Raw genomic sequence first — 24,923 nt, 5'->3', positions numbered from 1 at the left:
ACCAATCTTTCTTGCTAAGTGAAAAAAATTAAACCCTATCCATCTTTGATCCACTGTCCTTTGACTTTTCTGGCTATAAGAAATTAAGTTCTGCCTACAACAGTTTTAAGAATTATCGTTTCATTTCTAGATCCTTACTCAACAAGTATTACTACCTAATTGAAAACTAAGCAAAAATGAAAAATTCTGAAACTATATAGTGAAGAAATTTTTTTAAAGATTTTTAAAGCTAACTTTGAAAACTCAAGGAGCATAAGATATACATCCACAATGCTAAGAAGGAATAAATATGAAAGTAGTAATGTCAGGCATCAGTGGTTCACACCTGTAATACTAGCTACTCAGGATGATGATATCTGAAGATCCTAGTTCAAATCTGGCCTACGTAGGAAAGACCATGAGACTCTTATCTCCAATTACTCACCAAACATCCAGAAGTAGAGCTGTGGATCAAATGGTAGAGTGCTAGCCTTGAGCAAAAAAGCTCAAAAAAGCTCAGCACCCAAACCCTGAGCTCAAGCCTCAATACGATCACACACACACACACACACACACACACACACACACACACACACACAAACCTAGGGGAAAAACTGATGTTGCAGAATAGTAGTTGACTATCAAATTGTCAAGTGACAAATGAATTACATTAAGGCATGCCTTTTGATTCTAAATTAAGACACAATACAGAGAAATGTGCAGAGAAAGACCTTAGATCTTATAGCTTTGGGCTATATCCACAGCCAAGGCTGAAATGAGAAAAACAACACATTTAGAAAAAGAACACAGAGGCCACACAGCTCACCATGGGAGCTTCCTCTACAGATGATTGGTGTTAAATGAAACTCAGGAGTGCAAAAAGGAAAACAGCATGCTAGAGTGGAGGCCTCACAGGATGCTGGGCAGGCCAAGAGACACAAAGCCCTGAAGCACAGTGTCTGCTGAGCAGACCTGAATTGCATTTGTACCTGACTAAATGTTCCTGAAAACAAGAGTGATAAGGTGATCTGTATTTTTTTTCTTCTATAAAATCATTTTTAGGAAGACCAACACAATGAATTAATCATATGAAGAAGGTTGTTGTAACACAAACTATTCTCTTATATGGATGGGGAATTCCATTTCATTATATTGAACACTTTTCAATATAAACATAACATAAAATTCTCACTTCTCTACTTCTGAAGCTACTTCATGGCCTACAATGTTCCTTACAAATGTAGCAAGCATGAAGTATGCAAAAGTAATTGAAAACATAATTGGCAAAGCACTGTCAATATGACAGAGGCGTATAACATGTCTTGTCCAAAGTCAATATATGAACACCTGGCCTCTGAACCTTTTATGCTTTTTACAAAAGAATATGAGGTTTATATTGTATTTATTTTATAATTTAGGATGATTGATTCTTTTGCTAACTCGGGCTTTAAAATGTTTCCTTGATGTAATATACTAATCTAGAGTTCTAGGTATAAATTATCTTCCCATCACACACACACTTGGCTGTTACAATTGCTTTCTACATAAAATGTGTCTATACTAGAACATATGGGAGTTGGTGGAGGTGCAGAGGAAGATGAAAGGATTTGCCTAAGCTAAATCTAGACTTGAATGGTAATCACACACACCATAAGGCAGTTTAATTAACATATTAATTTCAGGATGTAACACGTATCTAGGAGAAACACACAAGTCACAAGACCTCAATTCTATTTCTAGCTTTGCTACTGACCTTCTGGTTGACCTTGCATAAGGCATTCAACACTCAAGAGACTCAGTCTTCTCATTTACAAAAAGCAAACAAGAAAAAGAGAGGGGAAGGAAGGACTGAAGGAAGGAGGAAAGGAGGAAGGAAGGAAGGAAGGAAGGAAGGAAGGAAGGAAGGAAGGAAGGAAGGAAGGAAGGAAGGAAGGAAGGAAGGAAGGAAGGAAAGAGAGAAGCCTACTATCTAGCAGTTACTGGGGAATAAAAAGTGTTACATGGAACAAGATTCATGCAGAGAGTTTAGTGAGTAATATGATGAAATTATCATTAGAAGTTTGACTTCATTGCATCGATGAAATCAAATCTGAATAGAATTTTAAAAAGTAATGAAAAAACTTCTTCCATTCTACTTCATGGCGTCTACCAAATACCTTGTACCTCAAAGCTTATTTTTAAAAATATCAAGTTCCAGAAGGCTCCCAAGAGAACCTTGGTACCATTTCTATCAGAAGCAGACACCCTGGCTGTTAAGAAAACCACTCCCCAGAGCTATTGAGCACTTGCAGATACTCTTGGCCTTTCACATGGTTAGAATTCCAGCTGGAAAATTAAATCTCAAGAGCTACTCATTCAAGAATGAGCAAACTTCATGCCAAGACAGTGGGAAAAGTACCTACCTTCTTGAAAAACTGAGAGATCAACACCATCAGTTTAAAAAATTCTAAAATATTTATATTTCTAACACTAATTGCATAACATAAATTGCAAGTGTGTGAGATAAGTAGACAAGCAGAAACAGTCAGATTTTAGGCGAAAGGAACCCGAAGATAAGGATTCGAATTTTTTTTTCTTGCTTGCTATGTTTTTAACGTATTTATAGGATATTTCTTTGTTGCTTTGTATGCCCCTCCCCCACGGTATAACCCCTGTTTTCACTGTATTTGATGTTGGTATAATTTGTGGAGGGGAAGGGAAAAAATTGTTTAAATAGGGATACAATTGGACCCTTTGCAACAATGAGATGTACGAGACATGTCGAAAAACGAACTTTACAACTTTGGCGTGGATTGGGGGGGTGGGAAGGGAGAAGATAGGAAGGGATGGGAAGGGGAAACAGGAGGAGACAACAATCCTTGATAAGATATGCACTCGTTACTTTGCTCATGTAATTGTAACCGCTCTGTACAGTATTTTCACAATAAAAAAAACTGCAAGTGTGAAAGCATTTCATATCTTGAAAGCAAAACAAAACAAAAAACAAAAACTTAGTCATGGTGTGGCCAAAAAAGATGGATGTATTTTACTCAGAAAATTTCAGTCCCTGAAATAAAAGGATAGTAAGCATCTCAGATCAAATGAATAAAAAGATCTTTTGGGGGTTAAAATGCAGGAGAGTAAATCTTAATGTGCTAAGTTATATGGACATAGCAAAGTGAGACCGGGAGTTGGCATTGCAATTTTTGACTTCTATAATTATTATGATGAAAATCTGACAAGAAGTTTATTAAGAAAGCAAGAAAGGTCACAATGAACTCTCTAGTGGCCAAATTGTATCTGACATCAGTGATAATCACAGCTTTCCAGGGTAATCTTCTTTTTCTTCTTACAAATCATTTCTAGAAGCTGCTTTCCAGCCAAATTTTATTCATAGGAATTTCATCTAGACAACTGCTGGAGGTGCCTAAAAACAGCGTTCTCTCCAATTGTTTTATACTCTGTCTAAAAAAGTTGAGTTTAAATATTTTACTATAACTATAAAGTCATATAATGTACTATCTGATTCACATAATTTTAGATACAAATACAACTAAGAGCTGATTCACTCAAAACTTGTCAGCTATTCCCACATGGGTAAGTTATAAAAACTGACCCAAGATCCCTCAGTTAGTAAATGGGAAAATGGCATGCTTTCCATCAAACCAAAAGAAATCACATGATGATAAAAGTTTTTTGGTGAATCTAAATGGTAATACTAACTAGGTTAAGAGCTCAAATGAAAGAATATGGATTCTAATATATGTTAACATATTTTACACCTTCTATTAGTCAGAAAGCCTAGATTGTTACTAAGGCACATCTAGGTCCAATTCAAATTAAGATCTAAACGCAGGCAAAATATTTTAACTTAAGTTTTCTTGAAGTGACAAAATATTTTCAAGAAAGAACACAAGTGGGCAACAGGAACATGTAGCTACACCAATGTCAAATAAAATGTGTTTATAAATACTTCACTAGACTAAAAACTCAATTGAAAAGGTAAAAATTTAACAAAAAAGAGAGATTTCTTAAAAAAAATTAAACCTTAATTGCCCAATCTGTCAAGTTTCAAGAAAATAAAAACATGACCTCTGAGTTAATGGAATGCACTGTTAATATTTAACTGTTAAAAGTTGAGCACAGAAATCAGTATTATAGCTTCTACTGTCACCACACCATTGAGAAAGCACATTGCCAAGAACATGTGTCACATCTTTCCCTAAGGAGTTCAAAGCAGTGCATCCTCATTAGTGTCTTACATGGTATATTTACAGAAGTGGAATACTGCTCAAGCAAGGCATAAAAGTAGTCTTTGCAAGAAAAAAAAGCTAATAAATATTTCTTGCACATAGGATCGATTACATTAATAATTAACAGGAAGCCTTTTCTTTTCACAGAGAAATTTAGTGGAAAGTTTTCTTAAGCAAATAGAAGCTAAATGGAAATGGGTAGAATCTTGAGGGCAATGAACTGGTTTTTAAACAGTCAAACAATTATATAGTCCCTTCACAATAAAGAGATAAAGGCATTATAAATTATACTTAAACAACAACAAATAGTCCCTAAGTAAACAGATATAAAACCTAACAGCTAGTAGATTTCCTAGTGAAATAAAGGTAAATAGTATCTAAGGTAACAGAAAGACAAGAGGCAAAACTTCAGCACAGTTTAAAAGTCACAAGGCCCTGAAACTGAGAACGAACTGCTTTAACATAGAGTTTTTAAAAAATTACATCCTGGTGAAGTATTTTCAGTTCAATTCTAATAATATATCCTTTCATTGTACAGTGATACAGAGTTTCAATGAGCTCTTGTCCTTCTCAAGAATATGGAAGTTTTAAATACAGTAGCAAACTCACAGCAACAGAGGGGAAAAGGCAGTAGGAAAAAAATGTTAGAAAGGCAAAAGCAACCACGTACCCTTTTCTGCAGGACTATTGGCGTTATTGCAGGCAGAGTGACTCTCCTTGCACTCAAACTCATTCTGATCTTGCTACAAGGATATCCCGCCACAGATCATGAGCGAAATGAAAGAAATTTTTAACAGTTGTTCCCTGGGAATCTCAAGGCTCAGTGCAAAAGGAACAACTAGGGAAGTAATAAATGTCACTCTGTTTCTGTGATACCAATCTACCCAAAGCCCAATTAAGGATGGCTGTGGGACAGGACAGAGCAGCAACCAATCACCACTCGGGAAAAGTCTGCCTTTGTCCTTGGGAACACATTCTGATACTTTTGTTTATGATATTTAAAGAACCAGATTAACAGACATTCTAGCTCACTTATTTTTTTTTTTCCAAAACAGTGTAATTCAATGCCATCTTTGTTGATGAGACATTTATGTTTTCACTGAGAATTTCAACATATGGCAGATAAGAAACTGTTTACCCTGGTCTACTTAGAGTATATAAATATGTAAATGAGCTTAGTTGACTTGTACAATTCATAAAATTAATGAATCAGTCAGTTGTAACATATTAATTAAGTCACAAAAATAACTCTAAAGTTAGAATTGACATAAAGTACAGACTTACATGTAACATTTTTAACATTAATACCTTTATGTACTACCTTAATGTAACATTAATACCTTTAAGCAGCTAAAATTTTTATTCTGTGGACCTTATGGACACCCTAGAGGTATGACACTGGTTCAATACTAGTTGGTAAATAATATCCTAACAAAATAAATGATAATTTTAAGGGGCACTAAACTACAATATATGAACATTAAGCACATTTTTAAAAGCATAAATTTATGTACATTTCATTCTATTAAAAAGACTTAAAATAGCCCCCATTGAAAGCTATTTTAGAACTTCTATTATTTTGTTTTTATCACAATAGGTAAAAATGTTATTATTCTAATAATTTTGAGAGTAAAAATATTGATCACTGATAAACTTTTCAATAAAGCCCAAACATAAAATGGCACTAAAGAATTACCAAAACAGTAAGTATTGCCATATTAAAAAGTAATCCAAGTTTTTACAGTTGTAAAATCCCTCTGGACTGACATCTACCCAATGGTTCTCAACCTACTGGACCTACTCCTCCACTACAACTCATTGAATAACCCACCCATCCACCACCTTCAGCAGGAGAGAAACTCCTCATGATCTCTAAATAAGCATGTGTTCCTTATGGTAACATAATATGGGAGAGGCAAGATGGGAGAACCACCACTCCCCACAAGCCAACTTTTATTCATTGTCCAGATTGCTACTTAACTGACTTACAGCAGAGTATTTATTTTATTTATTGCCAGTAAGGACTTTAACTTGTGTTGAGGTGCTAATACTAGGGCTTGAATATGTGCTCTTTATGGTAATCAGACAAGATGGAAGAACTTCTGCTACCCACAAGCAAACTTCCTCTTCATTATCCAGACCACTATTTCACTGTCTTACACTGGACTATTTTATTTTAGTTTGTGACAATATTAAGGCTTGAATTTAAGGCCTTAATCTCCTGTTTAGTTTTTCAGTTTTTTTTGCTTTTGGGGGTATTTTTTTGCTCAAAGCTGGTGCTCTACCGCTTGAATCACATGTCTACTTCCAGAGATTGTTGTGAAATTGTATTACATACTGAAAGACAACCTGGCTTAATTCGCTGAAAACTGTAAACCCTTAAGTCAGGCAAAACCCCAACAACTAGGATCAAGATATTTCAATTTAAGGACTTACAGTATTCAATGTACTACATTGTACTATATCATTATTACAAAATGGCATCTTCAAACAGACCTGATGTTTAATATACATGTGCATTTACTTCTTTCACTAAGGTACTTAACACACACACACACACACACACACACACACACACACACACACACACACACACACACACACTGAAGTCCTTACTATATAATATAGCATGCTATTTTCCATAGGAAATTCAAAGTTAATCATTTCTTAATCCCTTTTTATATATATTTTATTGTAAAAATACTGTACAGAGGGGTTACAGTTACATGAGTAAGGTGATGAGTACATTTCCTATCCAGTGTTGTTACCTCCTCCTTTGTTTTTCCCCTACCATCCCTTCCCTCCCCACCTCCCCAACTTCTTCCTCCCCACCCCCCCCCCAAGCTGTAAAGTTTCTTTTCAACATAGTGTCTTGTACATCTCATTGTTACAATGAGTCAACCTGTAACCTTATTTCAGCATTTTGTTATTTCCTTTCCCCTCTCCAAATTAGAAAAATGTATATACAAGATTCAGGGCACTGGAATCAAATACAATGAAAACAGGGGGTATATCATGGGGGAAGAACATACAAAAGAAACAAAACACTCACATGGTACATTATAAGTGCATTAAAAACAAAAGCAAGAAAGACAAAATCACTTGTTTCTCTATCTTGGGGTTAATTTCGCTTAGCATCATCTTATATGGTCATATGCACATAGCTTTTGAGCTTTTCTAGTTATTGCAAGTAAGGGAAACCATGGGACCTATGTTTCTTTGGGCTTGGCTTACTTCACTGAATATAATTTTTTCCAAGTCTTTCCATTTCCTTTTTATTAAAAGATCTGACATACAACCACAAATAAACAACCAGTCAACATGGTATAAAGTTGGGATCTAAGTACCAGCCTAAGTACCCCTATTCCAGGACCACATCTCAAGCATCTTCATCCGCTCATCTCCAACAAAAGTTTCCTGCAGCTCCCCAAAACATGTTCTGTATCTTCTCTTCTGTGTATAATGTTTATTAAGTCAAAATCCCTGGCCTCTACCAATCTTCAATGGCCAAGTTACATCACACCTCTTCTCAAAGTCTCAGTTTTCATGTATCCTTCAAAGATTTCTCTCTTCATATACAAGTTATGTTATGATTGAAGAAGAGAGAGAGAGAAAGAAAGACAGAGAGAGATGTAAAGAAATAGAGTGGTAGGACTTTACTGGGCACTGGTAGCTCTTGTTTGTAATCTCAGCTATTCAATAGGCTTAGATCTGAAGTTCACAGTTGAAAGCCAGCCCAGATAGGAAAATCAGTGAATAACCAACAAATGAACCAAATTACTAACAAAGCTGGAAGGGGAGTTGGGATTCAAGTAGTTGAGCATCAGCGTTGAGGGAGGAAAAAAAGATCATAAAGCTCTAAGGTGAAGTCTCAGTACTGGCATAAAAAAAGACTGCAATCTAGACTTTGCATGTTATTTTCCTTTTTTATAACAATCCTTCAAAGAAAGTATTATTTAATCACATTTGACAGACTGAAACCATGTCTGTCCATTCTTTGTCATCAGTTTGTTCTTCATCATATACTCGACTACTCAGACATCAGCTACTGGATCCTTCTTTCATTCTGATGATCAGTTGCTTTAGGGAAGGGGCATGTATAACTTTTAACCAGCACATTTTCTTTTTTTGTACGTTATTTATTGTAAAAATGCTGTACAGAGGGGTTACAGTTACATGAGCAAGGTAATAAGTACATTTCCTATTGAGCATTGTTGCCTCCTCCTTTGTTTTCCCCCTACCATCACACTTTCTACCTTGTACACTACATGGTCGGTACAGCAGGAGCTATAAGGTAGAAGAATAAGTCTTCATGACCAAGTTCTACACATTCATTTTAACCAATCAATCTCACCTTACACAAATCTCACCTTGCTGAGTTCTCCTAGCTGTTTCCATACACTGTGTCGCTGTGCTACTCATTTGTGTATCCATGTCCATTATCCTAAGCACTGACTTAGATTAAAAAATCCACCCACCAAGAAGTCATCATTCCTTCAATACCATGTCATCCTTTCTCATGTATTCTTTTAGGACTTAATCGTCATTCTTCATGTTTTCACTTGCACTGAATCATTTCACAGGATCTGGTTTTTCTTCCCTAAAGTGGAAACATCCTTAAGGGTACGACCTCAGCTCTTATTTCCTCTTCTTCTCCCAGAACACCTAGCAGAGTACTCTCTTTATATGGTCAGCATTCTGTTCATACACAATTAATGTGGAAAGATTAGTCACTCCTTTCTCATCTTAACAATTGTTATTAGCCATATGATTTATTCTGAACAAAAGTACACAGTCTTCTGCACAGGAACATTTGGACATTATTTTACTCTCTGATGTAGTTCATTTATGGATACTACCGTGACTGCTAAGTCAATGTGTGGTCTTGAGAACACCAGGCTCAGATAAATCTTGCATTTTTGCTGCAATTGATAAATAGTGATCTCTAAATATATATTCAGAGCTTCTAGTCCTACAATTTCACAAAATAGAAACTGTCTTTTTTCATAGAAATCACTGTTAAGTCCCAGTGATGACAGGTATTACCAGACCATAGAGTCAAGTATTGGAAAATGTGCTTACCTGTTCCATACCTGAAGTTGTATTGAAGGCCATAATCCCCACCTATCAAGGAACTAGTGTCCAAAGAAGGAAAGATAGACACTTAACATACTTAAAACTAGGTGTTGTGTTAGAACTGCTATAAATAAAGTGTTAGAACACTAAGAGAAAGAACTTAATTTCATCATGCAAAGTGAACCATGTTCCCCAAATAGACCAAGAATTCAGGAAAGAAGGTAATTACAGGTTTAAAGCAAACAATGTACAAAGGTGATTCTGGGGGAGGGGGGAATCATGGAGGGAAGAGCAGATGACAAGAGTCATTCTAATCTCATCCCTGAGAGTAGAACTATCTAATGAGATAAGGATTTTGTCATTGTACAGAAAATGATTTATGCTTTTTTCTATGACTATTCAACAAAAACAAGGAGAACATTAGGAATATGTAGAAGAGTATAACAGAGAAATAGAAATCACCTGAGTAAGAAGGAAACAAACTTTCAGAAATTTTAGGGAGGTAGAATCTGCAATATTATCTTCCTGTAGGCAAGCTTTAAATATAAGGTATAATTAATAAAACTAATGGCTGGAAAAATATAAACTTCTTATTTACAACAATCTGAAATTTTCGTTTAAGGCTTTTCCTAAGATCAACAGTCATAAGCTTTCAAAAGATTAGCTCAAAAAGACAAACAAAATAAGCACATGGCTCTCTTCAGGTTGCAAAGCCCAAAATGACAAAAACAGGACAAAAAAAAATAAGCATTTATTAAGAAGGGATATATCTCATTCTTTTCTTCTGGGCTGGAATTAAGAAAAAGATACTTTGAAGCACAGCATGGTTGGATATTATAATCCTAATCCTTGGGAAGCAGCGCAAATTCCAGATCAGCCTGGGGTGGACAGTGAGAGCCAGTCGCCACTCTCAAAATACACAAATAAAAATATAAGCAACAAATGATACATTTAAGTAAATTAAAAGAATTTCTAGAAAGTCATTAAGATCATGCTGATAAAACATAAAATTATAGCCAGAACTTGAAAATACAGGAAAAGCAGTGCGATGTGAGAGGTTGAGAGGTGCTTTTAAAAAAGAAGGGCAAAGATGTATATAGGTAGTAAATTCCTTCTATTTCTAGAGCTCAGTATAAAGATCCTTAGAAAATACTCCAAAACTAATCATAGTGTGTGCCATCTATAAAGACTTGAATAATGCATAAGACTACAGAAGCTGAGAAGCTACAAAAAGACCCTTCCCTCAGAAAAGCCTAAATAAGTAGAGAGTAAGAGAATAGAAAACATTGGCTGAGAGCATACAAGTTTCATTGGCAATAAAAGTGATAGTCCATAGAGAAATCCCAGTCCATGGCAAATAAATAAAAAACTCAAAGCTACCAAAAAGTTTGGAGGTAAAAAATTTTCTTTGTATAGGAGAACCACTAAACAGAAACTGAGATCTAAAGGTAAGTCTAGGATATCTGGAAAATGTAATTTCAGTCCTCACAAAAGAAAACCACAACGATTGAAAAGAATAGATACACAAGATGAAATTAAGGCAATGTTTTGTTATAAAGATTTAGCGAAAGGTCATGCTGTGCCCCTAGAGAAACTAAACCAAAGTTACCACCAGAACTTTTTGTAGAGAGGAAAGGAAAGTCAAATGTGGTGACATTTGCCTGTAATCCTAGCTTCTTAGAAAGTAGAGGCAAGAAGATCTTGAATTTGAGGCCAGGGAAAAGAGTGAAGCACATCTTAAAAACAAATGACTAAGGATATGGTTCAAGTGGTAGAGCTTTATCCAACAAGTGAAGTTCCTGAGTTCAATTCCAGAACTGAGAGGAAAAAAAAAGGGGGGACGAGGGTGTGAGGAACAAATCAGTCTATTTTGTATTAGTGTAAAGTAACATCCAACAACAGTAGTTCTGCAACACCCATGCAATGCTTGAAGAAAGGAATCAGAAATAAGATTTAAACATAGACAAAATAATTAATTATACAATCAATAGGCAAATGTTCAAAATTTTATAAACATATAATGTCTTAATCTCATGAAATCTCCTTGAAGAATTTACTAGACAATAAACTGCAGTCATCAAAAAGATGGCTAGAATAAATACTGAACAGAGTAGCAGACCAGAATAAACTCTGAAATTAATAATGGCACTAAATGCAATCAAGTATATGATTGCGTTTAGATAATAAAATGTGAATAATATAGGCTATCACAATATGGAGATAATAAAACTTTCTAAAAAAGATGAAAGCTGAAGGAGAAAGAACACAGTACAGTGTACACACCAAGGAAGCTCAGTCTTCTGTAACTAAAATCAAGTCTTACTTAAATCTGATAAATTTCAAGAGAATTTTAGATAATTTATCCTAATTTTAGACAATTTATTCACTTAGTAGTTATATTAGTATAATCAGCTGCTAGGGGAAATAAAGCAGAAATAAAGAATAGGAAAACATGAGCTTTTTATTATGCTTCAGGAAGAAATGCCATTTTTCAAAAAATTAGATTACTATGTTTCCTACGTGTATGACTATACTCATAATTATAATGGAAAAAATGAACTTTTCTAGTGAAAACAAAGCAAACACAATTCAAGAAAAATATCTTATAATTTCTTTTTCAAAATCTATACGTTGGAAAATATAAAATAACAACACCAACACCAATCTTTTATGCTGTCTCAGAAATGTTCCAAAGCTGAAAAGTTCAGAACAAACTTTCCATGGAATCATACATGATGTCCCTGAATGATAATCAATTCATTGATAAAGTGTGAAAATATAATAGAGATTAAAATAGAGGAGAGAGGAAATGAACGAAAGGATGGAGAGAGGAAAGGAGGCAGGAAAAGAGGAAGCCATGTGACACTTGATTTCAATACTAAAACCAAGGGTTAAAAATACTGAACAAATAGGGAGCCGAGAGCCGGTGGCTCATGCCTATAATCCTAGCTACTCAGGAGGCTGAGATCTGAGGATCACGGTTCAAAGTCAGCCCAGCAGGAAAGACCATGAGACTCTTATCTCCAATAAACCACTCAGAAAACCATTAGTGGTGCTGTGGCTCAAGTGGTAGAGTGCGAGCCTTGAGCCTTGAGCTGGAACATGCCCAGGCCCAGAGTTCAAGCTCCAGGACTGACAAAAAAAAAAAAAAAAAAGAACAAATAAATGAAATGTGAAAAAAGTTATAATACTTAATGTACATATGTGAAAATGGAATTAGGAAACTAAACAAAATTAGTGGGGATGGAATAGATGGAGGAGATGAAAGACCTCTAATCAAGATGTATTCTCCACATAAATGGGCATGCTAAGTTGAAAACCCTTTGTACAACTATTTGAAGATAATATTTAAAAGAGAGAAAAAAGCAAATAAGAAAGAAGAAAATATTATAATGGTGAATGGTGCAATTCCTAATAAAAATAGAAAAATTATGAATAATGGGGTATTATATAACACATTTGTAAACTAACACCATACTAAATACAAACAGAGTCAAACTGTAACACATTATAAATAGACTATTTTCCAACCCTTTTAAAGCTTGGATCACAGTGGAGTTGGATATAAATACAATAGCATAAATAAGCTAATATAATGAACTAGATTAATTGCTACATATTAAGCTATAAGGTAAAATCAAGAATACATCCTCTCTTTACGAAACTAGTTTTTAAGTTGGTTTCATTTGCATGCCCCTCAATGGACGAATGGATCAAGAAATTGTAGTATATATATATATATATATATATATATATATATATATATACACACACAACAGAATTTTACTCACCCAATAATATTGTACCATTTGTAAAGAAATAGTAAGACCAGGAAAATATTATGTGAAGTGAAATAAGTCAGGCACAGCAGGACAAGAATGCATGTTTTCCCATGTAAGTGGAAGCTAGATTTATATAATTGTTTTTCTTTTTGTCAGTTGTGGGGCTTGAACTCGGCCTGGGTACCATCTCAAGGCTAGCACTCTACCACTTGAGCCACTGCACCGCTTCCGACTTTTTCTGCTTATATGGTGCTGAGGAATTGAACCAAGGGCCTCATGCATGCAAGGCAAGCACTCTACCACTGAGCTACCTTCCCAGCCCTAGATTTATATAACTTTATAAGTAAATATGTATACAAGTGTATAGAAATGCATTAACTGAAATATCGTAGATTCAAGGGAGGATTCAACCAGTGTAATTCCTTAGCAAGGCAAAGTCAAAGTTCAGCAAAATCAAACACCACAAAGCAGGGATGCGTAATGGGAGAGGAGTGGACAAACAAAGAAGAGTAGAGAAAATGTAGTTTAAAAAAATCTAATATATATCCTATAAAATTAAGAAGAATGAGGGAGAGGGTGGGTTGGGGGGGGCTAAGAATGTTGACCAGATATATTATATTCATAACTGCTCTGTAAAATGGCAACTCCTTTGTACAACTACTTAAAGATAATTTTACAAATCTTAAAAAATTAAATAAATACATCCTCAGTAAGTTCTAATACCGTAAAGAGTGGAGTCAATTGTTTATAAAATGAAAATTCACTGATAAAATCTGGAGTTATGAAGCTTCTATTTTCTGGAATTTTTGACTATACAGTTTCTTTTAAAGGTGAAATTACAAAATACGTTCATAATAAATGTATTGTGAGCTCCACTCAATTGGTGGAATCACTACTAAATAACCTCATGTTGTTGATCACATATATGGTATATATGTGCACACCGGAGGGAAACCAGGAGGAGGACATTGAACTAGAGGGAATCAGGGAAAAACATTCAACAGTGGGACCCATCAGCTGCACTGGACATTGATCAATATGAACTAAGCAACTCAACGGCAGTGAGGGAAGGAGTGGGAAAGAGGGAACAGCTGATGCTATGTAAAAGGAAAGGAATGTACATATCATCCAATGTAGAAGAAACAACTGTATTGCAGAGCTCATAGAACTCATAAACTTTATAGACCACAATAGACAATGTGCCCCATGAAAGTCAGAATGTGATTGTGACTTTAACTAAGCATCACTATTCCATAATGCTGTGAAATTTGTGAAATTATGTAATCACTTAAGCACAATAAAGAATTTGAAAAAATAAATATATTGTGTAAATATTTTTGTAATAATAATTTTAATGAAAATACTTGTTTTATACTTATTACTGCTAACAACTGTTCTGATATTGTAATGCATACACTAAGAACACATATACTAAATAAGAATGAAGAAAAATGCATTAACATCTCTTCACAGGGAAAACTGCAAGTTAAAAAAATGAATTTCAGTTTTATCAAGGGACAAGAACATATTTTCAAACAGACCTCAACTCTCATATTTATACTATCAATCCTAAGTGATACTAGTTTATTTTTAAGAGTGTATAAGAAATACTATTAAAATTACACAATACATTCAATCACAATAGGTAGCATATTTGATTTTGAGTTTTTTCTCATATTAATTCTTTAAAGGAAAAGATTGAAAGCATAACATCTGACCATATTTCTAAGCCTTTACTAAGTTATAACAATTCGTGAAAACCTAAACTCTCAAAGAATCAATAATTCAATAAGTGAAAAATACTAAACGGACATTTCTCAGATGTACATGAAGAAATGTCCAACACCTGTGGCCAGGATGAAAATGAAAATCAAAGGAACATTGACACCCCATCTCAATCCAGTTAATAGGGTCATTAGCAGGTCTATGAACATCAACAAATGCTGGAGAGATGAAAAAAGCCAGAAATCAAAACAAAACAAAAAACAAACAAACAAGGAACTCCATTACATGTTGCTGGCACTGTAAATTAATACAACCACTATAGAAGGCAGTATAGAAATTCCTCCAAAAGCTGAAAATGGAACTAAACTATGATCCAGCAATACCATTCCTTTATCCAAAAAATTACAAGTCATGGCTGAGAATGTGGCTTAGTGGTAGAGTGCTTGGCCTAGAATGCATGAAACCCTGGGTTTGGTTCCTCAGTACCACATAAACAGAAAAATCTGGAAGTGGCGCTGAGGCTTAAGTGGTAAGGTGCTAGCCTTGACCAAAAGAAGCTCAGGGACAGTGCCCAGGCCCTGAGTCCAAGCCCCAGGACTGGCCAAAAAAAAAAAATTATAAGTCATGATTCAATAAAGGCATGTGGACACTACAACACTATTCACAATAGCCAAGTTATGGAAATATCCCTACAACTGATAACTGATGAATGGATCAAGAAAATATATGGATGCATATGTGTGTATACATATGTATATATATATACACATATATGCAGATGTCCATATGCATGTGTGCATATGCACATATGTATTTATATGTGTATGCAAGTATGCAAGTTCACATATATACATGTACATAAATAATGGACTTTTATTCATCCTTAAGGAGGAATCAAATCATTTTCAGGGAAATGAATGTACCTGGAAAAAAATAACATTTTTAAGTCAGGCTTAGAGAGACAAAGGTCAGATGTTTTCTCTCACAAAATTTGTGGAAATTAAACTTCAAATATAAATTACATATGGAAAGTTGTGCAGGGCCATATATACCTGATCAAATTTAATTAAGCATAATATATGCAGGATGGGTTCTGATGTTGTAACTTTGGAATCATCAACAGTTTAACAATGAACGTTAGGGCACTGAAGTATGTCTTGTCTGAGGAAGGTGAGACATAGAGGGAGTGGGGAGAGACAAACAGAAGAACTGTAGGCAAATACAGTCGTAATAATCTACATAAGTGAAAATGGAACCAGGACACTTGAGGAAATAGGTAAAAAATAGAGGGAGAAAGATGGAGGGGGTGATCCTCAACAGGATGCACTATACACATAAAACCCCTGTGTACAACTATTTGAATATAATAAAAATTGCAATGAGCATGGCTGCATTGTGTCTATTCTCTTGCATATACCACAATATTCTCTGAGCACAGATTACACATGAGATAGTAAGATCAAATATCACACACACATGTGACACAGTTCCTGCCCAAAGTCACCAGTATACAGTAGATTACATTAGAGATATTCAAAACTGAGAAGTTCCATATGGAGTTTCAGGGACTGGAAGGACCATTGCAATGGGAGAGGTCATGGTCCTGGTTCTAAAGAGAGAACTAATCTGGGAACTGGTGACACATGCCTATAATCCTAGCTTCTCAGGAAGCTGAGATCTGAGAATCATGGTTCAAAGCCAGTCCAGGAAGTAAAGTCTGTGAGACTCATATATCTAATTAACCACCAGAAAACTAGAAATGGAACTGTGGCTCAAAGTGGTAGAATGCTAGCCTATAGCAAAAAGAACTCAGCGACACAGCCCCAGACCCCAAGTTCAAGCTCCAAAACCAACGAAAGAGAGAAAGAGAGACAGAGACAGAGAGAGACAGAGACAGAGACAGAGAACTAAATGTATGAATGTGAGACAGTGAGAATTCTGAATTCTGATATAAGGCAGCAGTGTAGAACAGATCTGAGAAACAAGAGTAATGTGTTTGAATTATACTGAAAAAATATGTGTACAATTATGAAATATAAAGTTGGAAATTAAGCAGAAAAATTTGATATTAACTCTGTATGAGGGATCCAATTGAGATTTAAAAAGAACATGGCCAGACCAGAACTGGTTTACTGGAAGATGAACCTGGTAACTATTAATTAGCTGAACCCACAAAAAAATACTGGGGATGTTCTTACAGTAAACTCTAAATATCATGCTGTCATTTAGTATCCAATTTGTTCCCATTTGCTCATATACTTTGGCGCTTTTCTAGGTACTTACCTTTGTATTTTCCATGTACCACATAAGCACACAAGGTACAGTATACAGAGAGCTTTCAGAAATGAAACAGCATTACCTTGAGGAAGACCAGAGTCATGTCCAATAACCTTCATGCTAAAAACAGCCTAGCCATCACATTAAGAGCCAGAAGTCTATATTTAGATTCAAGTGTCTTGATCAAAATGATAGGCTGAGAGAAGCAAGGCATCCAAAGGAGAAAAATAGCCACATCATTCCCTGCCTCCTGGGGATTCTAATTTCTGCTTTATAATAGTGTAATTGATGATCAAAGATGTTAAAGGTTAATTCACTCAAAACCACAGGCTGACATAATACTTGGCAAAATTTGGACCCAGAAGGGGAAAACAGAAGAGAGAAAATAATGAAACACATAATGTTCTCTTAGCTGAATAAAAAAGACTGAAGGCTTGAGATTAAATGAGCCTACCAAATACAAAGCAGGAAGAATTGTTTTTTATTAAAAATCAATTTTAAACATATTGTAACGAAATATCATAATCCCAACAAGAGGAAAACTACAAAGTTTCCCAAGAGAAGATGTAAGAAACAGTAAATAAACTAAAACAAAATAAAAATTCAAATACACAAGGCTCAGATGGATACTTTTTATCTGCCAAACTGGACACTGGATGACAATGGACTCGTAGCTTCAAAGTCCTTAGAGTGGAGAATCTTTAACCTAGATTTCTATACCCAGCCAAATTACTGAACAAAAATCAGGGTTAAGTGAGGAAAGTTTTTAAAAATGGATCCTCACTTAAGAATATCATTCGTGTTTCAGAGCTATGAAACTGGCTTATTGGAATACTGCATTCTTCTAACATAACATGTTTAACAGCAATGTCACTAGAGCAATTATGTTTAATACAGAAATTGTTTCTGATATCGCCCAATGGTAATGTTGCATTGCTTATGTCCATACACTAGCCAAACAACATTACTGTTCATAAAGGGAAGGTTGGAAGGAAGGAGTCAGGCAGTCAATTAGTTTAAACTGCAACAAAGAATTCAAGACAAAATATTCATTCATTTTTGTTTTCCCCTATTCAGACTCTGCTAACCTTTGAGAATAGAAAATAGTTTTTAGGATTATGTTCTAAAGCAAATTTCCATTCTAGACATCCAGACCACTTGGGAGAGAAAACTGACCCAGAATAAAATTTTTCTCACAACAGTGAAAAATAATCCATAAGGTGAAGAGGTGTGAGATGACTGTAGTTGACACTAGGAGGCCAGGAGCACTAGAAGGACTTCTCTAAAGTAGATGCTTGTCATGGCAACTTTTGAAGTATATCCTGTCCCAAAACGAACTTTGCATTTCTTTAGGAGCCACCCATTCATTCCCATCTCTGAGCATTAGAAAAATGGTAGTGATCAAAACACCCAATCCCAATGAGAAGTTCACTTTTCAACAACTGTTAATAGATAAACATCAGATCTTCTAAAACTCTATTGACAACCGCATCTAACCTACAGCCTCCTCTTTGTGCCACATGCACAATGAGTGTGTGTTATCTGAATGTTTCATTTAACAGTTTTATAAAGATAAGAAAATGTGCCCAGCCAAGCCTGGGCAAGAAATGCAGAAATTTGCCAATGTCCCTCATCTTAACAGCAGCATACTTATGTTCTCTCATTAGACTCTCCTGAGCAGATTGACTAGAACTACTGAATTAAACAAGGGCCAAAGAATTTTTCTACGCAAATCCACAGACCATCTGGTCTGCTAAGCTGTCTCTGCCAGTGGTCACAGCAGAAACTTTGAAAAAGCAAATGTGGACATCATTATAGACTTGTATGTAGGTGGCAAAAGAAAAGTATTCTTAAGTCTAATTGTGAGAAATTATGCATTTTTTGACCTCAAGTTCAAATACTGATGAAGTGTGACTACATGAAAATGATACTGATTTAACAAATATACTAGAACATAAAATTCAGCAAATGAGTGAAATTCATCACAAGTGATTGTCTCATAAGTTATTCAGATAGATTTCATCATGTGAGTGGCATTCCAAATTGCTTTTAATTCATCTATATTTTTTATTTTCAAAGTAAAGGCCATTATTTTCTGGCAGAAATAGGGAAAAGTTGCAAGCTATTTTTAGTAAGATGATTCTACAATCAATACAATAGTTCTGAATGCTCAGCTTGCTACAAGAAAGATTATTTTTAAGACAAAGGTGGCTTCTATTTATACTTCTAAGATATCTTTATTAGAATTCCTAATTTAGAAAAAACCATTCCAGAAATTTCTTTCAGACAGCAGTCAGATAGTTGTAGTTTTGGGTGGTCACCCAATTACAAGTCAAAACTGATAGGGTAGTATTAGATTTTCTATATGATGAATATGTATGTCACAGTGCACAGACATCTCCTGTAGTCAGCAAATAAATTTAGAGATATTTTATAGGTAAAACATAATATTATTATTCTACTGTTATATGTATAGGTTTATAGTTATTATACTTTTTTACAAGAAAGCAAATTACTAGGATGTATTTAGTTCAAATTGCAAGTATGACATGGTGTTTTGAGGAAATACTATTCCAGTTAAAATTCAGTTCCACAATAAAAGGCACAAAGTTTTAGCAATCTTATATCCTTATTCTAACAATGTCCCTGATTTACTTGTTTGCAACACCATAACAAAGTACTATTCCTAGGCACTGATGGCCTATGATTGTAATCCTAGCTACTTGGAAGTCTGATACTGGAAGAATCTTATTTTGAGGCCAGCGCAGGCAAGAAAGTTCATGAGACCCTATCACAAAAATAACTAGCAAAAAATCAGAGCTGAGGTGTAGGTCAACTGGGTGGACTGCCAGCCTCAAAGGTATGAGGCCCTTAGTTCAAACCTTAGTAACTACAAAAATATACCACAGACTGTGGTTTATAAACAACAAAAAATTTATCTCAGTTCAGGAAGCTGAAACTCCAAAATCAAGGTGCTACCTGTCAAGTTCTGGTGAAAGCCCTAATCTGTTTGCAATCAACATTTTACTGTGTCTTTATATGGCAAAAAGAAACCTCGTTAGCCCTCTAATGGCCCTTTATAAGGTCACTAACCCCATTCTTTAGAAATCTGCCTTTAAACTTCTTTGAGCTATTTCTTCCCAAAGGTTTCACCTCCTAGTTGCATCACATTGGAAGATGGAAATTTCAACAAGAGCATTTAGGAGAATGAATTTAGTCCATAGCATTCCTTTTTCACAACTAATATTTATATTTTTTCTTGAGAATGCCAAGGTGTACCATCATGCAATAATCTCAGAGCCTCATTACTTCCTTCATAGCATTCCCTAGCTTGCCCTATCCAGGGCTCAGTTCAATCCCCAGAACTGCTCTGCTTTCCAGTCTCTTAAAAGACAGTAAGACCAGTCACCAATGGGAAGCTTAAAGGTTTGTTATTTCCAGAAATGAATTAGTTGCTCTAGAATTACTGAGAAGTAACAATATCACTTAAATAAATATAATTAGACAGTAACAACTTTGTATGAGCATACACTTATTTAGATATATCAGTACTGTTATAAATAAATAAATCACATGACCTTATGTTTCAGTCATATAAAGCAACTTCAAAAGTGTACAAAAAAATGGAAAAAACACTCGATTATATTTTTCATTGTTTCAAGAGAAATTATCAGCACTACAATTTTTATTTAAAATGCTCTAAGAATTTAACTATACTGCTTCTACTCTCCCAATCAATATTTGCAAAGTTGTCATTTGACTTATTTTGTGTGTAATGACATTCCAACATTTGCTGTAAACGTTTATCAATTATGTAGTTTGTTAACACAGCAAAATTATTTGGCCTACTGAATTTCTATCAACCCTAAGAAATTGCTTTTCATTGTAATATCAGGCTCATTGGAGACAATAATGCAGAGAAATTTCTCTATGTATTTTATTAAGGGTCCCCATTGGCAATTGAAAGTTGTGTTTCACCATGAATCATTTTGGCAAAATGTAAAGACTTTCTAAGACTAGGGATGAAGAAAGAGCACATGGAAATCCCACATACCATTTTCTACTATTATCACCATACATTGAAGATCTCCTATCATAATCTATTAATAAAGAATTTTTTGGCATAATATGTGAGAAAAATGTTAAAAAAAAACAAAACCTTCAATGCCAAGAAAGAAAAACACTACTCCCCTTGTATCTTCTCAACAAACAATACTTAATTTAGAACCACAGGCCTAAGGTGCTCTACTAGTTCTTCTTTCTTCAATAAAGGAGATTGGCCAGATATAGTGGTACAAGTCTACAGCCTCAACTTCTTAGGAGGCTGAGGCTAGAAGACTGGGAGTAGCTGAGTGACATAACAAGATCCTGTCTCTAAAAACAAATAGATGAATAAAATAAATAAGAAGCAAAATGAGGTCAAGAACAAAGACTTTTCTGCTCAGCTCTAAGTAAATTCCAAAACACTCAAACAAACCAAGAGAGACCTTGTCTCTTCCAAGACTAACAGCTTCCAGTCTGCAAAGGCCTCAAGACAGCTTACTCACTATCTTTCCACAGTAATTCTCTGGAACTACTTCCTGAACCTACTGCCTTCTCCAGTGCAGTACCTGATGTTCAGGGCTTCAACGCCCTCAGCAAGTTGGGCCCACAGACTGCTTTCTAGACTGCTGATCTCAGTGAAACATTTGGGATCCAACCTTGAATAAGCCATCTGTAACTTGGAGGTCTAACCTATTGGGGACCACAAGCTGACTTCAAGTACATGGCTAGTATCAGTCACTAGCCACATTGTGTTCATACAGCCTTTTATTTTATGTGCTCTGCATTTCTGTGCATGGCAACCTGCTCATAATCAAAAACTAAGAGAATTGGATCATCACTTGAGATACTATGAAAAGACTAACTCTCTTCTCTTGGCTTACTTTATATGGACTAGAGCATTGGAGTGTATATAGATGATTCGTTTTTTTACATGTTACAGGAGTCCTCGATGTATATGAGTTGTTCTAAATAGCCACTTCCTTTGTCTTTGTTTCCTTTGTTGCTCTGCTTCCTTCTCTGCATTTTAGCTCTTTGTGCTCTGACTTCAGAGCTATTTTCTATATTTTAAATTTTCTCCAAGATAGGTGTTGGAGAAATTGTTTTAAAATATGATTACAAATATGTGAGAACAAATCCTAAATTACAAATTAATGCAAACCACTTACGTAGTAGTTCTTCTTATAAGAAGAGATAAATCTCAAAACCCCCAATGGATTTTGTACTGCAGGCAATTTATAATAATAATAATAATACATATTATTTTTTCCCACCCATGACAAGGCTTAACTTATAAATTAGACACAATAAGACATTAATAATAATGACTAATAATAAAATGGTAGAATTATAAAATACACTATAGTACAAGTATACAAATGAGGCATGATTCTGAAAATAACTTTATTATACTCTATTCTTTCTTTTCCTTGTGACAATGTAAGATGATGCAAGGCCTATTGATGAGATAAACAAAATGAACCACATAGTCATCATATGAGAGTGAGCTGAACTATGCTACTTTTAACAGGCCAGCTGATCTCTTACATGTCTGCTAAGTTACTAATGGGACAGGTCGTCTATATAGCATGAAAATCCACTGGGCAGAGATTTAGTTCACATCTACCTCAGTTAACACAATGTGAGATTTCATCAAGCTATATTGAAAAGCATGCAATCTAAAAGGAATGACCAGTCTATTTCTGGAATTTTCCACTCAATACTTTGAAATCAAAGTTGAAATATTTAAGTGAAAAGTCAAGAAGTAAAATTTTGGGTAAAGAAGGATTACTGTAGATTTTTAACATACAGTAAGAAATTGTTAGGGCAAAAGGCAAAGTAAATAGAGTACACCTACAATCTGTATCTATAGTTGCTATTACTTACATAATAAATGGCCTCTGAGAGAGGAACTAGGGAGACAGTGAGTCTTCCAATAAGCCTAATTACTTCTACACTATCATGAAAACCACAATTCACAGGGCTTCCTGTCGTCATTTTGTGGCCTCATTTTGAAATATGAATGAGTAGCCATAGTAAATATCTTTATCAGAGTAATAAGGGACTATAGGAAATCAACAGAGAAAACAGACAGAAATTATAAAGGAGACAGAAAATAACTTCAATGAAACTATGAAAAATCTCTTGAAAGAATTACCAGATATAACATCAGGAAACTAAAAAAATTAAAAAGAATATATAGAAATAAGAAAAGAGTTTTCTTGGATATTAAAGATATAACTGCTGAAACAAAAGCCATTTTCAAAATAAAAACAGAAATTGAGACTATATAATCCACATTGTAGAATAAGAAGACAAAATAAAAGATAAAAAGAAGGCAATGATAAGGAAAATAGATCAATTCAAGAGAATCAACATCTGAGACTCCAAACAGAGAAGAAAAACAGAGTTTAAAAAAATACAAGGAAGGAAGATAAACAAGATTAGTCTCCAGATTAAAAGTGTTACAAAGTGCCCGAACAACTACATATATATATGTATGTATATATACATATATATATATATATATATATATATTTAAGTCCCACACAAAGACATAGAACATCAGTGATAGACATAGCTCTATGAAAGGAAAAGCAGATTACAAAGAGGGAACTCTTGAATTAAAACATGTGAATAAAAAGTAATACAGAATTATCTTCCAAAAAGTAAAAATTACTACTACTCTATATTCATCAAAGCTATTACTGACTTGTTAGCTTAACATAGAGGCATTCTCCAACTGGTAAAGACTCAAAACAATTATGCTTTATTTCCCCAGAGAAACACACTAACATAAAACAAGAAAAAGAAAGAAATTGTGAGACATAGGAAATAAAGAATCCAATACTGGAAAAAGACAACAAGAGCTCTCAGAATATAGGCAAAGCAAAATCCCGAAGTGAGATAGATACACACTGTGTCGGTTCTCAGAAGGTATTCTCTCTAAACAGGAACAGAACAGAAGCAGAATGAAGTTCCAGGAAGGCTGCTTGGAGCAGGAAGGCACTAGGACTACCTCCATACTCTACTTGCAACACTATGTTGTGTCTTCAGCCACTTTCTTGGGTGGCTAATATCTGATCAGAGATTCGATGAAATGAAGCAAATAAAGTGGCAAGTTAACTATTAACTTCTAGCAAAACAGGAAATTTACACACATGCACACACAAACATACAAATAAAAATTTAAAAGTTAAAAACATAACTGGTGCTAGTAACTCAAATCTGTAATACTAACTACTCAGGAGGGAGGTTAGGATCTAAGCAACATGGTTCGAAAGCGAAACCAAACAAGAAAGTCTATGGGACTCTAATCTCCACTTGATCACCAAAAGCCAGAAGTAGAGCTGTGGCTCAAGTGGTAAACTGCTAGCCTTGAGCACAAAAGCTCAGAGACAGCAACCAGGCCCTGAGTTCAAGCCCCAGTTCAAGCACAAAAAAAAATTGAAGATACATATATTTAGAAAGAATATATTGTATGTAAGGACTATATAGTATATATAGTATATACAGTATATGTTATAATATAGAATATTATGTATTACATTTTATAATTATATATTCCAAATGTAATGTATATATAAAACGTATTATGATTTTGTACATATATGTATAAACATATATAGCAGTGTTATTTATGCACTTGTATTAATAGAATCATATTAATGAAATTACCTTAGTGATATAACCATCCTGCAGTAGTGGAGGAAAGGAAAAGAAGCTACAAAAAAAATTTAAATCTTCAACTGCTATAACAGAAAATCAAAAGACAGCATCTTGTTTATAGTCTACCTATAGAAAAATTATT

The 24,923-nt window shown here is 34.7% G+C and overlaps 1 protein-coding gene across 4 annotated transcripts in view; it reads right to left on the bottom strand.

Annotated features, from left to right (window-relative positions):
- Grb14 (growth factor receptor bound protein 14) overlaps nucleotides 1-24,923 on the bottom strand; it is a 135,160-nt gene that overhangs the window by 76,472 nt on the left and 33,765 nt on the right. The window contains exon 1 of one of the 4 annotated variants that reach the window (XM_042694213.1): nucleotides 4,882-5,090. The exons of the other annotated variants lie outside the window; for them this stretch is intronic. Coding sequence (XP_042550147.1) covers nucleotides 4,882-4,944 — 63 coding nt within the window. The 5' untranslated portion in view covers nucleotides 4,945-5,090. Of the gene's footprint in view, nucleotides 1-4,881; nucleotides 5,091-24,923 lie in introns of those variants that run through there. 4 annotated transcript variants of the gene reach the window in all.

The sequence above is a fragment of the Dipodomys spectabilis genome, unplaced genomic scaffold (genome assembly GCF_019054845.1).
Source record: "Dipodomys spectabilis isolate Male_0828 unplaced genomic scaffold, ASM1905484v1 ptg000174l, whole genome shotgun sequence".
NCBI lineage: Eukaryota > Metazoa > Chordata > Mammalia > Rodentia > Heteromyidae > Dipodomys > Dipodomys spectabilis.
Note: the sequence above shows the minus strand (reverse complement) of the source record. Positions and strands in the feature narration are given on the sequence as shown.